Source organism: Oryzias melastigma, linkage group LG19 (genome assembly GCF_002922805.2).
Source record: "Oryzias melastigma strain HK-1 linkage group LG19, ASM292280v2, whole genome shotgun sequence".
Lineage (NCBI taxonomy): Eukaryota > Metazoa > Chordata > Actinopteri > Beloniformes > Adrianichthyidae > Oryzias > Oryzias melastigma.
In genome coordinates, this window is record NC_050530.1 from 13,425,702 (window position 1) to 13,428,211 (window position 2,510).

Consider the following 2,510-nt stretch of genomic DNA (forward strand, 5'->3'; position numbering starts at 1 on the left):
TGGAAAAGTCTGTATACGTTGGTTTTGGTTTAGTAAAGTCACAAAAAAACAAAAAAAAAAAAACAAACATGTTGGGATCTGAAGTCAGCGAGGTGAAGAGGCCGAGGGGCTGCTGGAGGGTCCTAAAGGAGGCTAATAACCCTAAAGAGACACAGACAATGACAATCAATGCAGAAGTGCACATCAGTAGTGGGTTACTTCAGCAAACACAGTATAACTGTGCAACTAGAACACAAACACTTGAGGAAAATGAGCTTTATACCTACAATTTTAAAGAAAGTAAAATTTATGTTTGAATATTTTTGATATGAGAACCTAAACTAATTAAAACTTAAATGTATCATATTTTTGTGATGCTAAAACATCAACAAATACCATTCAATGATCAGATTATATTTCTATAATGTTGTGACATCACAAACCCAGACAAGGTTATAATTTATTTGAATAAAACCTTTAGTTTAATGGTCAATGCCAGAGAATGGCCAAAAGAATGTGAATATGAAGATGTTTCTGCAGAATTAATTAAAATATTTATAATATTATTATAAAATAACAGTATTTATTAATTTGTTTGTGCATAAAAATGAATTATTTCCCAATTCCATAAATCTTGAACAGTAAATTATATACTGTATGCTTCATCTGTTGCTCAGTAGCTTCATAATTTTAATTAAGTAGTTTCTTTTACTAAAAGTAATTTTTTAAATAATGTTTCATGATTGCTTTATTATAAATATTTTTTCATAAGTAATAAAAAAATAATCATTTATAGTAAAGCTGTTTTTAATTTTGACACTTTTAACCACCTGTGGTTTCTATTTATCTTTGTTTCCCATCTCAAGACATGTTTATGTACATTCAAATATACATATATATTTCTTGATTCAGCAAGAAGCAGACATAAAATAATACATTTAATCAAACTTCACCATTTCAGTCATGAAGATGTAAATTTCTAAATGATGTTGAATTCAGTTTTTGTATTTTTGATGCTTTATGAAAAAAAAACATAAAAAAGAAAAAAGAAAGCCATGGCTGTATGCTTTGTCCCCCATGTCTTTTTAAAAAATATATATTTTCACTGAGTTCTAAATATTTTTCACTGCATCAATAAATTTCAAATAATTTCATTTTTTTCTAGGTTTCTACAATGGTGAATTTAATTTTGGGAAATTAACATAGATTTATTATAACATTAAAAAAATGAACACGTGGACATGCTGTTTTTTTATCCATCATACAATGTTATTTTTTTCATTTTTACAAAAACAATAAATATATCTTTCTTAAAATTGGTAAACAATCATAATNTCCTGGTTCCGATCCAGTCTGATCGGCGTCCCGAAGCCTTTCAGCCGTAAATCCTCGTCTCTGTCCGAGTCGTTGAGCCAAGTCTCCGTAAGGACGAGTAGACAGGCGTTCTCAACTTCTCGCCTGACAGTGATCCAAGCTTCCAGCTCATCCAGCTTGTTACGGAGAGACTGTGCGTTCCCCAGCAGGATGGAGGGGAGAGCGGGCAGCCTGTGACGGTCCTGTAAACTCATGCGCTTCATTCTCCGGTGTATTTCACCACGTTTCCCCCTTTGGCGGCGCCTTGGCCTTGCAGCCGTGCGGTAGAGTTCTGGTGGGATGTCCGGCGGTGGCGCAATTCGTTCTGGGTGGAATTGGAGCTGCAGTAAAGACTCTCGGGTAAACGTAATCCTCGGGAGGGCTCCTGTCCAGAGCGCACTCGGTTGATTTGTCTCATAACTTGAACAGTACATGAGAAACAGTCCGCACAAAAGCAGCACATATTCCAGCTTGAGGACCCACATTATATTGGGATGGTGACACATCAATCATACAAACAATAAAAACTGCTCCTGGTCGCTACTCGGGTCGTACGCTGGGAGCGTCCCCGGAAGTCGGCCTTGAAGGCTTGAGTGGGACAACTTTTCAGCCCGGGAGTTTAATGATCAAGACCGGCCCATTTTTGACACATGAAAATTATTATTTAGAATGTATGTGGAGGGGATCATAAATAACAAACCAATAATTATCATAAAAACTTGTTTAACAGAAATATTTCCCTGGATGAAAATGTGAATGAAAAGATAAATTGTAATTTTTTTGAACATTTGTAAAAACATCCTAATAACTCCAGAATCTACAGCATAAGTCTCCACATAAGAAGTGAACTAGTTTCTTCAACCTTATTTGTTACTTTGTCACAGTCAATGGACATAAGAATTGATGTTTCTGTTGACATGAGCATTAATCCTCCAAGTGGTCCTGACTGAGCATGCTCCAGCCTGTTTGAATGAACTTCAGAATGGAGACGGTTCTCTGACATGAAACTTATGGAAGATAAAAGCTCAAAGAGAATGTGAATGTCAGCCCAATATCTGGGTATCATCTGTGAAAACGTGATATTGAGTCAGTATTAGGGCTGAGAATCTCAGAGTCACTCCTGATACGATGTGATTCAAGATTCAAGATTCTTTATTGTCATCCAACACGCGAACATG

General features: G+C 35.6%; 1 protein-coding gene across 2 annotated transcripts in view; it reads right to left on the bottom strand.

Moving 5' to 3' along the window:
* Positions 1 to 69: 69 nt before the first annotated feature.
* The window catches only part of sncgb (synuclein, gamma b (breast cancer-specific protein 1)), a 24,300-nt gene continuing 21,859 nt past the window's right edge, over positions 70 to 2,510 (bottom strand). For both annotated transcript variants that reach the window (XM_024285722.2, XM_024285723.2), the window contains one exon: positions 70 to 141. In XM_024285722.2, coding sequence (XP_024141490.1) covers positions 133 to 141 — 9 coding nt within the window. In that variant the 3' untranslated portion in view covers positions 70 to 132. The remainder of the gene's footprint in view (positions 142 to 2,510) is intronic.